Genomic DNA, 17,916 nt, shown 5'->3' on the forward strand with positions numbered 1-17,916 from the left:
GAGCAGCCGGGGCAGGGCTCAGACCAAACCCCGGTACCGGGCACGGGCAGCAGCCCCACAGCTCCCCGCACTCACCGGCACCCTCAGGGCACTAATGGGGGGCGGAGCGCCCTGTACAAACTACCTGACAGGACACTGAGGCCAGGTGAGGGGCGGCCTCTGCTCCCAGGAAACTGATGGGAGCGTACAGCCTCAACCTGCGCCAGCGGAGGTCCAGGCTGGACATTAAGAAGAATTTCTGCACAGGAAAAGTGGCTGGAAGGAGCTGCCCAGGGAAGTGGCAGAGTCACCGTCCCTGGAGGTGCTTAGGGAGAGTCTGGACGCGGCACTGAGTGCCACGCTGCGGGTGATGCCCGAGATAATTTTGGAGCCGTTCCCCTCCTGTGCCGCTTCAGTGTCTCCGTGAGGGGGAGCGCACGTGGCCAGCCCGCAGCACAGCACCCGGCGGCGGGGCCCATGAGGGCCGGGCGGGGCGGGGCCAATGAGGGCCGGGCGGGGCGGGGCCAATGAGGGGCGGGCGGGGCCAATGAGGGGCGGGGCCCATGAGGGCCGGGCGGGGCGGGGCCAATGAGGGGCGGGCGGGGCCAATGAGGGGCGGGAAGGGCGGGGCCAATGAGGGGCGGGGCCCATGAGGGCCGGGCGGGGCGGGGCCAATGAGGGGCGGGAAGGGCGGGGGCCAATGAGGGGCGGGAAGGGCGGGGCCAATGAGGGGCGGGGCCCATGAGGGCCGGACGGGGCGGGGCCCATGAGGGCCGGGAAGGGCGGGGCCAATGAGGGGCGGGAAGGGCGGGGCCAATGAGGGCCGGGAGGGGCGGGGCCAATGAGGGGCGGGAAGGGCGGGGCCGTGCCGGCGCGCGGGTGGCGGCGGGACAAGATGGTGGCGCCGGACACGCTCCGCGTGGTGCGGTGCGGGGGCAGCGCCCTGTGCGGTGCCAGGGCCGTGTTCTCCGCCGACTCCAAGCAAGTGGGACGGGGGCTGGGGCTACCGCCCTCGGGCGTGCTGCTGAGCTCCGAGAGGGACTCTGCCCGCCGGTGTCCCCGCGGCCTGCGACAGCCGCGGGGCGCCCGGGCCCCTTCGGCTTTGCTAACGCGTTTCTCCCCTGCAGGTACCTGCTGTGCGCCTCGGGGGACTTCGTGAAGGTGTACAGCGTGAACACCGAGGAGACCCTGCGGCTCATGGGCGGCCACGCCGACCTGGTGACGGGCATCCAACTCAACCCACACAACCACATGCAGGTTTGCTGAGGGTGGCCGGGCTGCCCCTGACCCTTATGTGCCACCGCGAGGGCTGTCCTGGGGCTGGCTGGAGTTTGGGAAGGGGCTGGAAGTGATTAGGGCATCGTCGAGCTGATGTTTTGCTGAAATCTGACAAGAAGGGTAGAGGTATGTCAGTTTCCTACAAACATAAACGTGAAATGTCATGCGGATCACACTCCTTGAGTGGAACGACAACAAAACGGAAATACAGCAAAATTTCCGGTTCTTTGATTGAAAAGGTAAAAGAAGCATGTGAGAAAATCAGAAATCAGTGGTTAGTATTTGCCGTTCTGTATCTGTTGTTACTGATGCAGATGTGATGAAATCCCTTTAACTTGCCCAGTGGCTCCCTCTGCCCCCAGCCCATCTTCCCTGCTCCTAGTTTGCTTGGGCTTTTTTGGTGTCCAGGTACAAACAAGAGTTATTTACCACTAATCTGCATTCCAGCCGTACAAAATTAGATGTTCACATGGCAGGTATTGTGCATTCAGTCATTGTGACAATGTACTTTTCGAGTAATAGTGCACTTTATGTGAAGGCACCACAGAGCTGGTCCCTGTCCTGTATTTTTTATGATTCAGTTACCTGGAATCACAGTTGTGATTTTATGCAGAATCGGGCTTTAATATATTGCTTTTACTTATATAGTTGTTTTTTGGGGTTTTTTTTTCAGCTCTATTCTTCCTCTCTCGATGGCACCATTAAGCTGTGGGACTTCATGGATGGGATTCTCATTAAAGTATGTTGAGTTATTCTTGTTAAGAGCATGTCAAAAATGGGCACAAATCAGTCTGAGATGGGTTGTTCCACTATTAACACAACCTAGAACTCGTCTAATTATGGCAGTAATAACATATGTGATGATGATGCAGATCCTTTGGGGGAAGAAGATGGGAGGTGTACTGACATACTGACTTTGCTACCTGCTGCAGTTTGGGATACACCAATAGGAATTGATCCAGTGACTTGAAAATGTGGACTGCTTACTCTTGCTCACGTTTTCTGCTAAACACCCACCTCTGGGTGTGCCTTCTGCTTTGCATTAGGAATGAGGTGTCTTGAGGCTTTTCAGTAACTCCAATGTGCCATATTGTATTAGTACTGTTTTAATATTTGCATTAGTCCTTGATAGAATAAAAATGTATTTTTCTTAGAATTGAGAATTTTAATTAATAAATTAACATTTCCTTAATTCATGAATGCCTTAAAGACATACACACAAATGCAGTAGTTGTTGATTTCCTATTCTTTTTATCTTCAGACTTTCAATGTAGGATCCAAACTTCTGGCACTGTACACGCTTGCTAGTGCTGAGGACTCAGTGTTTGTTGTCATTCCAAAGAACGGTGAACGAGGTACAGTACAAGTAGCATCATCCATATCCTCTCAGTCATTCTGTGTCTGTGCTACTATCCCAGCAGTGAGTGGTGGGTTACAACAATGGGCTTTAACATGTTAATTGTCAAATATTTTTAAATCCTGTGGCAGATGTCTGTAGTCCGGCATTTTGTACCTCTTTCATTCTCAGTCTGTGATATCTGTCATTCCAATATTTGTCTAGAAGAGTGCTTGTCTTTGCTTTTGAAGCATGCATGACATGGATGTGGTGTCAGAGATGCAGTTCATCTTTGAGCAGCGCTCACCAAGCTATGGGCTATACTACTGATGTTGGGTATAAGTGCTGGAGATCATTCTCCCACCTTAGGCAGTATTACCATAAACAGACCTGTCTATTCACAGCATGCCTAGGTATTTTTAATGGGATTTTGACTGCAATAAATACAGCTTGGCCTTACTGTGTGCTATAATATATTGCTACTGCAGAGCAAGAGCAAATACTGTGCAGCTTCCCTTGGATTCTGCTTTACACTTCCACTGATCCCCAGTGTCAGGTCCTCGTTCTTCAGTATTATTGTTGGTTTCAGACAGATTTTTCCTTTGGTCAGATACATTCCAGCTGGTCTCAGTTAAGCTGACAAAAGGAGCAAGCCAAGATCTGGAAAGCAAGGAGCTCTCAGTGGTTCTGGATGATGTGGGTCCATCAATGAAGCACATTGCATTTGGAAGAGAAGTATGTTCACCTTTGGGATTTTTCTTCTCTGGGGTTTTGGTTGGGTGGGTTTTCTTTCCTCTCAAATGAACTCTTTGCTGCTCATACCTTTATACAAAGCACAGTAGTATGGAAACAAAACTGAAAGTAAATGAATCAGTGTAAGAACTATGCTTTCTTTAATATTACAAAAACAAAAAAGAAACTTTGACACTTACAGTGGGAAAGTATTTGCTTAACATCAGCTTACATGTTGTCTCCAATGTAAAGTACTTTGTAGTGAAATGTGCTTTATTTTTTTTGTGTGTGAAAACATAATCTGTATGTGCTATATGCTTTACTTTAACAGGGTGCATATGTGGTATCAGTGAAGGGTGTGAATCTCCAAGTCTATTTTTTCAAACGGAAATTGTTGAACAGGTAAGAATGGGAATGAAAATGCTGGGTATTGATTCAGTCTGATATATCCTAAATGATTTTTAACTCGTGATGTGTGCACACATGATCTCGTATTTGGTTTTCTGCTGGAGGGGATGTAGTCACTCTATAGGAAGCTTCCTGTAGAAATGAACAGTGAGCAGATCAGTGGCAGTGGTGCCTTACCTTTGCAGCACAGGAATGTATTTTTTTGGGTTAAATACTGAGGTTGATGCTGACCTGAAACAAGTGACATAGTTTGGGCAGGGCCCAGGCAGCAGGAGGAGAAGCAGGAGAAAAGGAGAGAGGGAGAGAAAAACAGAAGCAAAAGCTCTTTCAGCTTGATTGAAGGTGAAGAATTAGAGAAATCAAGAGGGAAATAAGTCTGTCACTATTTTTTGAGAGTGCATATAACCGTTATAACTTGAAAATGTTTAATTTTGCTAATCAGAATTATTTTTACATGCACTGATTGATCCTTTTGAAGATTTGTTTTAGAAAAACCAAAACCAACCTAACTCTTACAATTAAAGTTACTTTCTTAACTTTTGAAGGTTTTCTTTAAGTACAGTAAAGACAAAAGGAGACAATCGCTTCAGTTGTGTCGTGTGCCATCCTACGGAGGATTGCCTAGCAACTGGCCATGCTGATGGAAAGATCCGCCTCTGGTATGTGTATTTTGGTTAACTGGTTATGATATCCCATAAACTCCTCTCACTGTAGGAATTAAGTCAAGCCTGAGCTAATTTGTCCATAGCATTGCCATTTTCAGAAGTCAGCATGAGCAATGAACCAGCAGTGCTGACAGTGTACATGTCAAGTGGAAAAATGCCTATGTTAAGCTGTGCTCCACCGAATCTAAACTGTGTAAAAGGTAATGCAAGAGCAGTTGAAATAACTCTTTATGGGCAAGTAGAGTCCTAAGGAGAGCACACCAGTGGAATACATGACTAAAAACATTACATGGTTAAGTTGCTTCCAGGGCTGAGTTGCTCAGTACATCTAAGATGTGAGGTGTGAACCAAGAGGGTTCTGGAAAGCTGTAGTGTGGTTCCTTCCTTCCTTCTGCATCACCTGAACATAGGATAAACTAGTCTAGAAGTTGGAGGACAGGATGATATAATTGATTCAATTCAATATTTCCTTTTGTTTACCCTGTTGTTGATGTTGTGAGTAAATTGTTTTGTGCCTCTCCATACAGGAGGAATTTTCACCACAAGAAAGAGTACACATATTCCGCACTGCACTGGCATCATGATATTGTCATGGATCTGGCTTTTTCTGTGGAGGGTGAGTAAAAGAACAAATTTTAAAAAGCAATTTAAAAACCCTACCAAAAACACCCAAAAAATCTCCATCAAACAAACAAAGCCTTCTCAAATCTGAAGTGTTGTAGCAATCAAGGAAGAATCTATAGACGCTCCACGTTTGTCCACTTATTAACAAGTTAATTTCTAGAATTTTAAGTATATCCAGGAAGGATATGAAATAAAAAGAAAAGGAGTTGTTGCTTTTTATATGCATTTCGATTGGCATTTATAATGTCAAATATCTGCCTTCTGTGGTAGAAAAAAAAATCTAATCCCTTCTCTCACCTCTTCTCCCTCACCTCCACTCTTCCCCCCCCTTCCATTTCATTAATAATACTGATGAATTCTTGGCCAGTTTTACTTGCTTCCAAATAAAACCAGCCAGTCTTGTCTGAGCTCAAACCTGCTGTCAGAAATACCACACTTTTATCTGAATTGTGTGATCTGAACTATTCTCCTTAAGGTATTTCTTACTGCAAAGTACTTCTCACAGAAGGAGAACAATTCAGCCATGTCCTAACACAAATACCCAGCTAATTCAGGAAGTAATGGGATCTACTAGTCTCAAAGCATTGCTTAAATTTCACTGTAGGCACAAATCCCTGTTACTTAATCCAAGTTTCTCTAGCAATTTAATAGGGGATTATGAGAAGCATGTCTGTGTGTATTGCCCAGGCTTGATACAGTTGTTTACTTGTGACAGTTTAAAAAGTTTTGAGAAGCTCATGTCAGTCTGTCATTGTAAAGACACAGGCTGCTGATCTCATTTCTTTTTAAGCAAAACATTTTAACTGTATTGTGTTGTTGGAAAAGGAACCAGGTTGCTGAGTGGTGGAGTTGAATCTGTCCTAGTCCAGTGGCACAATGAATCTTCGTGCCAGAAGGATTTCCTGCCTCGTTTGGGGTCTCCTATCGAGTACATCTCCTTGTCCTCTGACGGCGCTCTCTGCTGCACCCTGCACACAGACAACAGTAAGCCAAAACACAGCCAAGAATCACTTCAGTGGAAATGCAAATCTGTATGAGCTTTGTTTTGTTGATTTTGGATGAATTAGCTAAGAGCTACGTAGAATTTCATGAGTGATCTGAAGAAACAGATGCTTGTTCTTATGTCTTTGATCAGTTCTGTGAATTTGTCTGGTGCCTGCTGTAACTTGGCTTTCCACCTTGGTGTCATAAACTGGAAAAAGATACATTTACAGTACAGATAATCACAGTGCCTTTCCCACCATAAGATGTGTGCCTTTTGCAAGACTTTGTCTGCTTTCTCTTTCAGGAATTACAATAATCAACAGCAACCTAAGGTTTTCCAGAAGTATTCAAGGGCTAATCAAAAGTAAGTGCAGTAAAATTTATCTTGCACTTAGAGGGAAGAATGTGTCACTTGATAGCTTTGGTCATTTGTCACCTGATTTTTGTTTCCAGGTAGGGATGTCAAGACTGGCCTGGTGGTTGATCCTAGAACCAAAGCTTTGGTGCTGAATGGAGAGCCAGGCCACTTGCAGTTCTATTCCCTCCAGAGTGACCAACAGTTGTTCAGTGTAAGTTGGATGGGCTTGTACCAAAACTTTAACTTATTCAGTGAAGTAATTTGTGCATCAACATTTATTTGAAGACTTAATATGGCAAATGGGAAAAAAACATTGCAGCTATCCCACAAGGCTGGATCCCAGGCTGAGAGGTTCTTGGCTTTATCTCTGAGTTCACTTGCTAAGCAAATCTAAACATTGATACTGAAAAAAGTACTTTAAAACAGAGTGCTCTCCTGTTAAATGTCCACAATTTGTAGATAAAACACCTTCAAATTATTATTCATTCTTTCCTACACTTCACATCGTTGTGGAATGCACACGCCCTAATTCTGTTTCCCCACACGTTGGCGTACTTCTGTGTGCCACAGCCCAGTCAGGGCTAACTGGAACCTTCATGAAACCTTTCTCCGTTGTTTCATGGTATCTCTTGGAGCTCTCCCTGAATTTTAGCAGACAGCTGTGGCCTTGCTTTGCAGCTGGACATTGTGCAGCGGCAGTACATCCACGAGGCGGGGCTGAAGCAGTCGGACCTGGTGAAGGTGGCGTTCAGCGCCCAGGGCACCTGGCTGGCCACCGTGGAGGAGAGTGAGGAAGTCACTGACCCCGAGCTGCAGCTGAAGCTGTGGTTCTACCATGAAGAGGAACAAAGGTAATGATAACAGCTGGCCTTCCAGCTGTCAGTCACACAAATGCCTGCACAGATGTTGCCTTGCAAAGGCAGTTTTTCCACATCTGGGAAGTTACCATGCGCACTACAGCATCTGCAGCAGAGCAGAGTTGCACTGAAGACACATAGGAAATAATTGCTCTGGATCTATTTTACTTACAGTAATCACAGTCTGTTGTAACCATGGGATTTAAATTCACATATTTTCTTGGTGTTAAAAATCATGGACATGACAGAATGGTTCTATAGCTCATAGTTTTCCCACCTCTGTGTAATCCACCATTAATTGATTAATCCTTCTCCAGAAAGTACAGAAGATTATAATTTTATTGTTTGTCTTTGTCTTTAGCATATGCATCTGGTTAATACCCTTTCTCTAATTTTCCTATTAAAAATAATTACATTTGGACTACAAATTGTTATTTTCTTAAAGAAGCAAAATAAAGCTACTACACAGATCAACCACATGACTGTTTTCTAAGTACTGGAAAGACTGCTCAGGGTTCAGGCTGAGTATTTGAGAGACACCTGCTTAGTGATAATTCTTGGTGCTGGGCTACTGTAAGGAAGCCATTAGGGAAACCTGATCTGTTAATGCAATACCTGTTTAGCTGTCTTATTTAGAAATTCCTTTGATGGCTCCTCTCCCTGCCCATTCCAGAATCAACTTGAACTGAAGTCTTCCCCCCAAGTTCCAAATTAAATAGAACAGCAAGTTTCTGTTTTCTTTTCCTATAGCTTTCAGCTGAACACCAGAATAAACACACCCCATGACAACCACATCACAGACATGTGCTTTCGTGACATGGATGAACTGGGAGATGACTCTCTCATACTGGTGACAACCGGCAGAGACTGTGTGTTTAAAGTCTGGGTGATGGTAGAAGACACTGATCCAGAAGGTAAGTGTGGCCAAAATACAACTTACTCTAACTTGCACCTTGTAACAGAGAACCATAAGAATAACCTGAGTTGGAAAAGACCTACAATGACATTTGAAGTCATGCTGTAAAAATCAGGACCCTCCTTTCATTTGCTTAGTCCCCTGCATTGATCTGTTTCTGCTGCTGCATGAAGTATTGTGTTCTCCCAAGCCTCCTGTCATGGAGTTCTGCCACAGTTCCACAGTATTGGTTTGGTATGGAGGTTCCTGAAATAGCCAAAAACCTTGGCAAGCTGCTGTAGGAGGGAATGGCAGCCTGTGTTCATTGATTTAAAGAATAGTTTGTGGTAATGATTTTTCTGTGCTGAGAAAAAGGATTTTTGTCAGTCCTCTAGGTTGGCTTTTCATTTGAGACTCTTGCTCAAAAGAGCAAGATAAAGAAATGTGTTACTCTGTTTGAGCTGACTTAGTGTAAAATAACAGCTCTTCTGCAATTGTACAGATCCACCATTTCAAAGATCATTTTTTTAACATCCTTCCTTAGGATCATAGAATCATAGAATGGGTATTTCTGAGATACTTTTAATAAACAAATTCAGCTTCTTGAAAGACATGCTGATGTTCCCTTCTTTCAAACACACAATCTATGTTGCTCTGTATGCTTTTGGGCATGAAATACAAAAGATTTACAGCATATTAATGTCCTTTTAGTTAAATGTTATTACAGTGTCAGGCACACTTAAGTGAAGTGTCACTTTCCTGCCACTTGGATGTCTTGTCATTTCACGTTCCTAAGTAGCTGTAATAGTGGTCTTGCTGAGCTGCTTGCAGTTTAGTAATCAATTTGTCTTTTCACGGGCAAGTGAGACCATGTTCAAAAGTACTTTTGAGCTACTATGGTTTCCATTTGGCAAACCTTTCCAAACTTTCTCTTTACAACTTCTTTGTTCCTCAGCTGTGGCTGCTGATGAGCAGACAGACAAAACCTTGTGTCGTTTACTGTATTATTAGTAACCCCCTCAATGGTATCTGAGTGTTTGGTTTTGTATTTTTTCGTAAATTATTCTGAGGCTAAATTATATCTTAATGAGCAGATACTTTGGTATGGAGTATAGTGTCAGCTGGGGTTGAAACTTAATTTTGGTTTTTTTCCTTCCACAAAATAGTTCTGTATCTGCTGACTGGCCTCATCAGGGTGTTTGTATTTTAAGTGCCTACAGGGTTCTGTTTCATGGCCTGTGTGAAAGTACCAATTAGTGGTGACTGCTGTGGTGTATTTACCCAATGGAGCAGAGTAGGAATGCTCAGGTAGAAAGGCTTGACATGTTGCAGCTTCTCTGCAGCAGATACTACTTTACCAAAGAGCTCCTCAGTTGAGTTCACTCTGGGATGTGTTAATTGCAGCAGGTCTCTTGCTGGGCCCCTAGATGGTGCCATGCAGTTGGAGTACACAATCGTTTCTGGCTTTTTTTTTTTTTCTTCTTTTTTTTTTTTTTTTTTTTTTTTTTTTTTTTTTTACAGGCAGGTCTTTTAATTATCAACTTGTAGCCATTATATAAAGAGTATCTTAGCATAGGGTGATTTTCCCTTTTTTTCTCATTCCATTCAAATGTTTCAAAAGCATGCTGTAGGAATTACTTTATACTGGGAAATGTATGTTAATGTGGTAAGTACATCGCTTTGCGCCAGTTTATTTTCTGGTAACTATCAACAGTGAGAAAGGTGTCCCAACAATGCAGTGGCAGAGTGCAGTATTATATAAACCAACACAGGGAAGCATACTGGTGGGTCATTTAGTGATCCTCAAATCTTCTGTAAATGAACCATGAGCTTTGTTGGACTCAAATGCAAGCTTGTGTTCAGATTTTGAGTAATGCTCATGTATTCTTGCTAGAGTTACAACAGAACAATTTACAGAACAATAAGTGTTGAATCTACTTGAGTATCATTTTACCTAACCTCTGCCTCTTTGAGAGCACAGTTAATGGAGTTGGCAAACTAAGCATGATTATTGTATCCTGTCAGTCTCAAGGTTCACAGTTCAAATGCAAAACAGGACAAATGAAAACCCTACCAGAGCTGTTTCTCAATTAGAACAGATTCTATTAGGGCAGATTCTCTGTATTCTTCAAAAGTTATGAAAGAAAACTACCTTGCTCTTGAGCCTGTTTTGCAATAATAAATTAAATTCTTTTTTCCACTTGAATTAACTGGCTTGTTCATTCAACACAGCACAGCAGAGTGTGAGCTGGACCTGTGACTTTGTAGGCAGCTACCACAACTACCAAGCTACAAACTGCTGCTTCTCAGAAGATGGCTCTTTGCTTGCTGTTAGCTTTGAAGAAACTGTCACTGTATGGGATTCACTTACTTGGGATCTTAAGTGTACATTTTGCCACCCACCTGGAAATATAAGGTACGTTTTTCATCTGCTCTTTCATGTCTCATCTGAACTCTGGGAACAGAAAGAATCAATTCATAGCAGTCCTAGACCTTGTATATGTTCATAAACGTATACTCATAAACATTGAATTTATCAGTCTTAAATTCATGTATGGAAAAGACTAAAATGGCTTTTAGGTGGTTGGTTAAAAATACTGTTAAAAATAAGATTGAGCAATGCAGTTCCTTCTTTCTTGCTTATGTCTCCTGCACCTCCCATCCTTAAATCTGTATCATGGAGCACACAAGTAGTGTGTTGATACCCCTTCTCTTTTTTCCCATTAATCCAGGAGGCAATCTAAGTCCTGGAAAAGTGTAATTATAAGAAGTTGGTTCTTTATCTGTGTATGCATACATACATGCAAATAGAAATTACATCAATAAACCATAAAGGCATGATGACCTTATTTGTACTGTGAAATACATACCTTGATCCTCTCTGACCTCTGTTTGAAAATCCATGTTTTCGTGGCAGACTATCTCAGCAATGCCCCATTGTATGCTGTTATGGTAAAAGATATTGTGTAGTCACAATATTTTTGAGACTGTTGACACAAAGAACCATAGCAGCATACAGGGGTTTCTCCCTTCCATGTGTTGTGTGTATGTTTGTAAGCTTTTCTTTTGTGTGATGAAGTCTGTTTTATATTGGTCCTCTAAGAAAAGAAATTGAGAAATGATACTCTGAAACTGGTGGGCAGGAAACTTGTGGGAGGCACGTGAGCCACCAGCTTGGTGCAGTGACAAGCTTTTCCCAGGCCAGCTCCCTCCTCTTACAACCTTTCCTATTTGTTACATTAAAAGGAAATAAATTACCTTAGGAATATAATGAATTACTGTATTACTTGTGTAATTTCAAAGGGCTATGCTTTAATATACAAATTCTGTCCCTTACTAGGTTTTTTGAAAATCTTTTATTATTAGAAGTCATAAGGCTGTTCTGTTATTCTCAGACAAGAGACTGAGAAATTGAATCACATGCTTTCTTCAACTGGAGCAGCTTATAATAACCCTTGTTTAACTGCTTCTCTCATTCTAGTTCCTAAACAATAGTAGGGCTTCTTTAAATATTATTTTCCCATCACAACGTGAACACTTGCAATTATGTATGGGTCTGTAATTTATTTAAGGGTTTTAAATGCCTCCTTTTCATTGGAATGCTGTAGAAACATGTAAATTTTACATATTTATGCATACTTTGCATCATCAGACTTACCAGATAGTTGTGTGTGGAGTTTCATGCCACTAAAGGTGAATGCAAAAAGCAAACTTGGGATTTAGATATTAAAACTAAATCATAACTGAATGGTTTTTGTGACTTGAGAGTAATTGCTAAAAAGAGAAACAAACATGAACCCTGAAAGTGACTAATTTGTTTTGACTTTTTACTTCTGTAGGAAAATCTGCTTTGGGAGACTAACATGTTCCAAGTACCTTATTGGCACCACTGATTATGGCTTTCTGTGTTGCTGGAACCTGCTCACTTGTGCATGTAAGATCAGCTTGAATGTGTGCTACAGTAATTTAATACTTGAAATTAGTGTGAAACCTTGAAATAATTCTAGTTCAATTCCAGATTTACACACTACAAAATGCCCTATGGAAATGGGATGATTTTCTTACTTAGGGAGAGTATCCTGTCCATGTGCATGTGCTTTGTGTGTGTAGAGTAAGTTTTAAGTTAGGTGAATGATAACCCAGTAATAGGTAGTATTTCTTACTTGTGTAGAAGTTGGTAGCATTTGTGGTTTTATTCACCAGGGAATGAGTGGAGCTGCCTCTTCCAGCAGCTAAGTCCCTGTGTTTTGTTTGTTTGACCTTTTGTTTGGCTCCTCTTCACCTCTGGCTCTTGCTGTGCTTGCTTTTCAGTGGAGTGGAATGCCCACCTCAACGTTGTAGTTCTGCAACCTGATCCCCTTTCTGAACATATTGCTGCAGTCTCATGGCTCTCCAAAGAGTCCAGCTGTGAGTACAAAGACTTCTTTGACAAGCCATAACCAGCAGAATTTAAAACTGGGGAAGCACAATTTCTAGAAAAGGTTTTCTTAGCATTCAGACCATGAAAGCTGCAAGAGGGATTTCAGTGTGTGCTTGCACCTGTGGAAACTGAGCCATATCTGACTGCAGCATTTAAATAAAGTGTGTTGCCTTCTCTTCCAGCAGTTAGTTTAAGGTACAGGATCTATCTCAGGATTAACCACACTTCTGAGGGTCTCAAATGTTCTTGACCCTCTCTTGGTAAATGCAGAACTGTGCGGCTACATTTTAGAGCTCTGACCTTAAATTAAGATAACTCTTCCTGCAGAAATGTTAATTTTCAAGTATGCTACCTGGAGTACTTTGAAAGGTCCCTTCTATTATTGAGTAAAGTTATCCAGTCATATTCCTATAAACTGGTGCTTGGAGGCAATCCTGTCCAGCCTTCCTGGCTGTGATATTCAGGGCTTTGACAGCTGGCCAGGAGCATAAGAATTTCCTGATTTTAAAAGAAGATATTCTTGGTTTTGCAGTGTTTGTGTTTAAACCAAATGAGCCACGGCCAATCTACATCCAAAGAAATCTTTGTAAAGAAAAGATCCTGCTTGCTGCCTTTGTTCCAAGAGATGAACCTGAAATGATAAGCTCAGAAAAATACCTTTGGCTAAGAAAATCCCAACCGTTTTTTCTTACGGATACACAAGTAAGGAATAGTAATTGGTAGGTGGTTCCTGGGGAAAAACTGTTTTCTTTAAAGTGGATTGATAAGAATTCAGAGCTCTGCTTATGAGTATAGGAGTTCTTTTTTTTGATGTCAAGTCATTGTAAACTGTGCTTTATTGAAAGCTTTCAACTGCCAAAAGAGCCTAAGCTCAAAATTATTTACTGGTTTTCTACTGTGAATTGTTCATGCTGCCTCATTGATACAAGACACTAGATAACTTGGGAACATTGCCTATGCTGTTTAACTTAAACAAGCACCTGGAAGATGTGTGAATTATTGCTAATTATTCAAATGTTCCATGTGATATTCAGTTTCCCTGTAATTTCTGGATGGAGTATGGGGTTTTTTGTTTGTTTTTCCAAAAAGTCTCTAGGTCCATTCTTGCTTCTCTTCAGTCTTTTTACAAAATAAAGAGGAAGAGATGGTTTTGCCTCTTCCACTTGACTGATAAAAGCTTTTGGGCCAGTTGGAAGCTTCTGTAGGTGAGGTATGGAAATATGGAAGGCAGTTTCACATATGATAACTGTGTTGCATCCTTCTGTATTTTAGGAGCTAATGACCCTTAGCACAAAGTCTCTGGAAGAAAGGCTCACGCCGTCAAGCAAACAGGTACCTCTCATGGAAATTCTGACTCAGATGGACAGGGCAGCTCAAAATTCTGATGGTGGTCATTTTGTCATATTGAAATTCCCTTTTGTCTTGAAAATGCACACCAGATCCTTACGTGGAGTTACAGACACATAGCAGAAGGGACAGTAATCTGGATTTGCTTACTTTTTGACAAGAAGTGCTGTTCATAAGAATATTTTTAGAAGTACCAGTAAGCTACTCTCCATTTCCTCTGGGGGAGGGAAAAAAAACTTTTAGAAAAGATACAGGTTACACAAATGAAGTAAAATATTTTAGTAAGTTCTTTCCTTATCTTGGTTTCTGTAACACTTGGAATCTTAAGTGTGGTCTGAACTGTGATTTCTGATGGGGATGAACGGTTGTCAGTCAATTTTGACTTATAAGTGAGGAGTTCCAGAATTGTATTCCAGTGTGTATTTCTGTGGAGAAGTAGTCTGGGAAATTAGTTTTTGTTTTTGTTTTTTTTTTAATTTATGTTGAAGAAGTGTTTCATACTCACTGAAACAGCAGCATTTGATTGATTTGGTTGGTCTGATAATAGGTCAAATTAGAAGTTAGTATCTTTTTAATACAGAATGCTGTGGGAATGTGGGCATGAGCACTCATGAGCACTCAGTTTCTTTGGAGGGTGGGAAAATACTTTGGTGTTCATATCAATGTATATTGATGTAGGAAAATGCCAAAAGTCAAGGTGCCATGTTTTGGTTGCCATTACATAATTGAATCTCTGCAGATGACGCTGGAGTATAAATGATCTTTCGGTTCCAGGTGGAATCAGAAAAACCCGTCATTTGGTTTTCTGGCACATGCACGACTTTCCACACTTGGAAGTTAATAGGTAGACCAGCAAATTAAAATCTAATGTTCTTGGGTCCAGATTCTGGAGAGTTTTGCAACTCTCTGTGCAGGATTCTCTCCAGACACCTGACAGAGAATGAGTACAAAGAGCCGCGTAGCTCCGTTGAGTTAAATTTGAGTGTAGACTTTTCTAACCTGGGTTTATTCTGAATTTTGGTAACTTAAAAGGAGATAGATTTGTGACACTAAAATTCTACTTACATTTTTTCAAGCTGGCAGTAGAAGAAAGTCTTCCTGTGACACCATTTAGTTTGCTGTTGGGAAAGCACAGACGTCAGCAAGCACAGGAGGATATAGACCTTGGAAAACCAGTTGTTCATAATAAGCAGGAGCAAGCTTCACCTGCTGTCAAAGAGGTAAGAGTAATTACAGTAAATGTACAAGCAAAATCACAACAAACAAAATCTTTCATAAAACTTCTGGTTTATCTTTGCAGCTTTTGCACACTCCAGCACACGTTTTGCCATCTGCTTCCTTCCTCTGCACTATATTTATTAACTCATTGCTCATCTCCAAAGAGAACAAAAGGTAAGAAAAGTTCAAGAACTCTCCTTAGTTATCAGTTATTTTAAATTATGTACATCTTCGTTCAAAATGTAGAAGCAGTTTTCCAAAGATCTTTATCTATTCAGTAAGTTAGTAGAATATTTTACTGTGGTAATGGTCTGGCTGTTTAGTGTATTGGCTCTTTTGTTGCTTTTACTTTTGCTGGGTTTTGCATAATGTGCTTATATGCAAAATACTGCCTTTTACACTCAAATGTTCTCCATGAATTTAACTATATTCCAATGATTTAATGGCTTTTTATTGCAATTTTTTGTTAAATATTAGATTCTCAACTTTATTTGAAATTCCTGTGACTTGCTGCATAATTTTTGGTTTCAGTTTCTAGATACACCAGGAAGTTAGAAACTTGAATTGAAGAATTTGTTTAGAACTCAAGTGTCATTTCTAATTAGGCTACAAAATACAAGTGTATACTGTAAGCACTTCTAAGATTGCCTTACAGTGCATTAATTCCAGTTTAACAGAGTACTTAAAATTGTAGCTTTCTCCTTTGGGATCAATATATGCTGCTAAAAAAGGAATGCAGGCACAGGGATCATAACAGTGGTCATACATTAGGATTAATATCTTGTCACTTACACTGAAGCCAGTTAAACAATTGCATTTTTGTGTCATCTATTCTTTAAAGAGTTTCATTAAACTCTGCCAGGCCAGGGATGAAGAGCAGTCCTTGGAGTGAGGTGTTGGTGTGGATTTGCCAGGCGGGTGAGCGGGTGGTTCGCAGGGCCAGAGATTATGCAGAAACAAACACAGCTCCTGAGTGTGCTCTGGCTTCTGCCACAGCTGCACTGTCCTGGTTTCTGCCACCTGGTGCTGGCCACTGCTGCAGGATCTCTGACTGCATGGCACAGCAAAACATCCACAAAACACTGACAAAAATCTAATGCCTGGAAACTCACATCTAGTTTCAGCCCTGAAGATTGTGGGAGTTCAGTGACCTGTGTAAATATTTGCACTTGCAGAGCTTGTACTTTGACAGTGGTGATTAGTTTGGCTGTGCATTTAAAGGAACATGTAAGGGCTGCAGCATGGGGCCCTTGAAGATTCACCACAATTTATCACTGTATAGTTATAGTATATATATAGTATATACTATATATATATAGTTTTATATATATAGTATACTATAACTATATAGTACAGTATATATTATACAGTGGATATATTATTAACATTAAATGCTTCTATTTTCCTTGGCACTATGATACTGCTGTGTGCTTCTCCACTTGCATTTTTTGAGTGATGAGTAGTTTGTATTAGAGCAGATGATTTTTAGAAGACCAGTACTGTTCTGTCATGCAGTTCACTCTTAATAGATCTGGAATATTTATACAACAGACACTTGAATTAATACTATTAATTAATGCATTTTAAAATATAACAGTTCCATGTAATTCGTTGGAATTGTGCTTTCAACTTCAGCACAGGCTTAAAGCTCTTGAACTCAGAAGGGAACAGCCGCTTTAAACACCTCTCTATATTTAGAGAAGAAAAACAACCAAAGAATTTTTGTCTTTCCTAGTAATGCTTGAGGTATTGTAGCAGTTTTTAATACCAAGTGACCTATTTCCTATTTGAAAAAGAATGGTTTTCTTGAATACTGTCTCATCTACCAGTATATCCACTGTTTCTGATTCTGTAGGACTGCAATGTTGTAACATTTGTCATAATGCTGACCTGCCTACTCTGCAGTTATTTACTGTATTTCGAGAAAGAAAACTATTTTAAGTTTACTTAGAGGAAAACTATTTGAAAAACAGCTTGAAACTGAGATGACAAGAGAAGTATAATAGTTTTAAGGTAGACTGAAATAAAAAAAAGATAAAATCTTGATCACTTGGTTGTTTGCGTGATAATTTAACTTCTCCTCTATAGTACTGTAATATGTGAGAGTACCTATTAACTGGGTTGTTTCCAACCATCTTCCAGTGCTGAAGAAGTTGCTGATGAAGTAGAAATGGAAAGTGAAAAAGCAGAGGATGATTCAGATGAGGAAGATGTCACAGCAATGGAACAAGAAGATACGAGCCATATGGAATTATTAGGAGAGATGCCATGTAAACTGTCTAAATCCCAGGAAAAAGAGCTACGAAGAATAAGAAAAACGGACTACAGTTGGATATCAGCCTTCTAAACAGACATCTTACTTTTTTTATACTGCAAGTTGGAGCTTTGTGGATTAAATATTCTTTAGAAAAATGTTTCAGTTCCTCTGGCCAAAAATTTTCTAGCAGCTTCTCTTTCCCAAGGAATGTGGAACTAAGGGGAGGGATTAAAGGTTTGAAAAGCTGATTCTGCTCTTAGTTTATTACTGATTCTCTGTCACCTTAGAAAATGCTTAACCTGGTTTGGGGGTTCCCCCCCTCCCCCTAGCAAGTATATTTAAAAGGTTAATAGCAAAACTGGGTTCATTATCTGCCTTGTGATCAGTTTGCAATGTGACAGCTCAGCTGCTGAAAATCTTCCCCACTGAGGCTGGGTTACTGCTGCCAAAGCAGCAGCAGCAGCAAATGCTTTCAGTTGGTGACAGAGCTTAGCTCAAGGTGTGGCAGGGGAAATCAAGGTGGTTCTTGGTGCTCAGTACAGGAAAGTAACAAATCTC

General features: G+C 41.2%; 1 protein-coding gene across 1 annotated transcript; it reads left to right on the forward strand.

The window, feature by feature from the left end:
• Positions 1-859: 859 nt before the first annotated feature.
• Positions 860-17,606, forward strand: WDR75 (WD repeat domain 75). The gene is made up of 21 exons (XM_066322515.1): positions 860-960; positions 1,107-1,236; positions 1,931-1,996; positions 2,519-2,612; positions 3,204-3,328; positions 3,657-3,727; positions 4,279-4,392; positions 4,926-5,014; positions 5,848-6,006; positions 6,311-6,370; positions 6,460-6,575; positions 7,043-7,215; positions 7,972-8,135; positions 10,349-10,532; positions 11,956-12,050; positions 12,428-12,523; positions 13,069-13,238; positions 13,809-13,868; positions 14,960-15,103; positions 15,184-15,275; positions 17,244-17,606. Exons 1-21 carry the CDS (start codon positions 875-877, stop codon positions 17,446-17,448), a joined length of 2,493 nt encoding a protein of 830 aa, XP_066178612.1. The 5' UTR covers positions 860-874; the 3' UTR covers positions 17,449-17,606.
• Positions 17,607-17,916: the final 310 nt, after the last annotated feature.

The sequence above is a fragment of the Sylvia atricapilla genome, chromosome 7 (genome assembly GCF_009819655.1).
Source record: "Sylvia atricapilla isolate bSylAtr1 chromosome 7, bSylAtr1.pri, whole genome shotgun sequence".
NCBI classification, from domain to species: Eukaryota; Metazoa; Chordata; class Aves; order Passeriformes; family Sylviidae; genus Sylvia; species Sylvia atricapilla.